General features: G+C 58.0%; 1 protein-coding gene across 1 annotated transcript in view; it reads right to left on the bottom strand.

The window, feature by feature from the left end:
- ZFR2 (zinc finger RNA binding protein 2) overlaps window positions 1-2,151 on the bottom strand; it is a 42,873-nt gene that overhangs the window by 34,734 nt on the left and 5,988 nt on the right. Inside the window, exons 2-3 of the mRNA XM_011967458.1 lie at window positions 1,449-1,659; window positions 381-495 (exon numbers count right to left, since the gene is read on the bottom strand). Coding sequence (XP_011822848.1) covers window positions 381-495; window positions 1,449-1,659 — 326 coding nt within the window. The remainder of the gene's footprint in view (window positions 1-380; window positions 496-1,448; window positions 1,660-2,151) is intronic.

Genomic DNA, 2,151 nt, shown 5'->3' on the forward strand with positions numbered 1-2,151 from the left:
CAGGCCGGGCATGGTGGCTCATGCCTGTAATCCCAGCACTTTGGGAGGCCAAGGTGGGCGGATCACGAGGTCAGGAGATCGAGACTATCCTGGCTAATACTGTGAAACCCCGTCTCTACTAAAAATACAAAAAATTAGCCGGGCATGGTTGCGGGCACCTGTAGTCCCAGCTACTTGGGAGATTGAGGCAGGAGAATGACATGAACCCGATAGGCGGAGATTGCAGTGAGCCGAGATTGCGCCACTGCACTCCAGCCTGGGCAACAGAGCAAGACTCTGTCTCAAAAAAAAAAAAAAAAAAAGATGTAACTTTCCCAAGGTTTTGCTGTGCTGCAGGGAATGTCTCCTCGTCCACAGCCCCGACCCTGCAGATGGCTCACCTGGCTGGCAGGAGTCTGTGGCTGTCATGCGCCCAGGCTGGAGGGCAGGAGGCTGGAAGTACGGCCTGTCCTCGTAGCTCCTGGCAGCCACCGACTGTCCGTAGCTGTAACTGTCCTATGGGGGGGTTTCCGCAGGAGAGCAGCTCAGGTGGCAGGTGCAACGCGCCCTGGCCACACTGCACTCTGCATTTATAGTCCTTCCCGCAGCGCTGGCTCCTAAGCATCTGCCCAAGACCAGGCCCTGGCCCGGGGGCAGGGGGCAGGGGATGTGGCTGACACAGCAGCTCTCATGGAGCTGACACTGATTTCCAAGAGTCCGACTGCGATTTACAAGAGGACGCTGGGTGTGGCAGGAGAGGGTGGGTTTGCAGGGAGAAGCCCCCGAGGCCTTAGCAAGGAAACGGAGAGGGAGGAAGAGGGTGGGGTCAGGTGGGTGCTGAGCTCGGGTGACAGGTGGCCTCTGATGCCGTTGACCGACACGACCTGGGGACGAGGTGCAGGCGGCAGGGCTGGGGAGTTGGAGCATGGTCATGGGGGACATCTTTGCGACACCAAGTGGGAACACAGTGGCTGGGTCTGCAGCCTGAGTGCCTCGGTTGGGAAGGTGGGATTGTCACCACCCAGCTGTGCCCCACATGCCATAGACACCCTCTTAGAAAGGCAGGAACCCGGAGCGTGGGGAAGAGGGGGTGAGTCCTGGTCTCTCTGGGGCCAGGAGACTGAGGCCATCTGTCCTGGCCAGGGAGGGGTCCTCCAACCCAGGTGACCCTCGTCCTCCTTCATAGTCACTGCTGAGGCTGGGACAAAGCTCTGTGCTGTCACTGTCCCCACTGCCCCGATGTGGAGGTATGCATGCGGCCTGTCCCCGAGAGCAGTGGATTCTTTTGGAAGCGACTCTGCCCTGATTTCTCCCCACCGCAGGTACATAATGCCAGCAGAAGGGTCCCGAAGGAAGGATCACGGTTAAGAGGCCTGGGAGAAGGAGTAGCTGCGGGGAGCCCACCGCTCTCACCCACGCAGGGCGATCCACGTTTCCCGGCAATGCTGGTCAAAGAAAGGACTGGATACCTGGTAGGTAGCCATGGTGGTGGTCGTGGGGACGGGCTCCTGGGGTCGGCTGCCGTAGGTGAACTCCTGGCTGGAGTGGGGCTGGTATCCACTGTACCCTGCTGGGGCAGCTGGGGGAAAGGCTGGGTTTGCGGTGGGGTCCATCCCAGGAGTGGGCTGTGCAGTATAGCTGGCCCCCGTGGTGAGCAGGGGAAGAGTTGGAGTCTGGGCGCTAGAACCACAAACACACACACAAGCCCCACGGGGTTAGAGCGAGTTCTAACCCTACCGGACCTGAGCTGCCCTGCTTGGTGGAGACCCTCCTAGGAGCCCAGGCACAGCTGGAAGCACTTTCCACAAATTAACACCGTCTCACAACAATGCTGTAATGCTGGGACTATCACTGCACCCAATTTACAGATGAAGAAACCGAGGCACTGTCAGTGGCAGAGGTGGGACTCGAACCCATCTGAGTTCCGCTTTGTAGATGATCTACTTATGTGGCAGGGCTTTTTCTCCATGTCTAGATTCTTCAAAGAAAACTGAACTTTTTTTTTTTTGGAGACAGAGTCTTGCTCTGTCACCCAGGCTGGAGTGCAGTGGCGCGATCTTGGTTCACTGCAAGCTCTGCCTTCTGGGTTCAAGCGATTCTCCTGCCTCAGCCTCCTGAGTAGCTGGGGCTACAGGTACCCACCACCACACTCAGCTAATTTTTTTTTTTTAT

Source organism: Mandrillus leucophaeus, unplaced genomic scaffold (genome assembly GCF_000951045.1).
Source record: "Mandrillus leucophaeus isolate KB7577 unplaced genomic scaffold, Mleu.le_1.0 Scaffold8, whole genome shotgun sequence".
Classification (NCBI taxonomy): Eukaryota; Metazoa; Chordata; class Mammalia; order Primates; family Cercopithecidae; genus Mandrillus; species Mandrillus leucophaeus.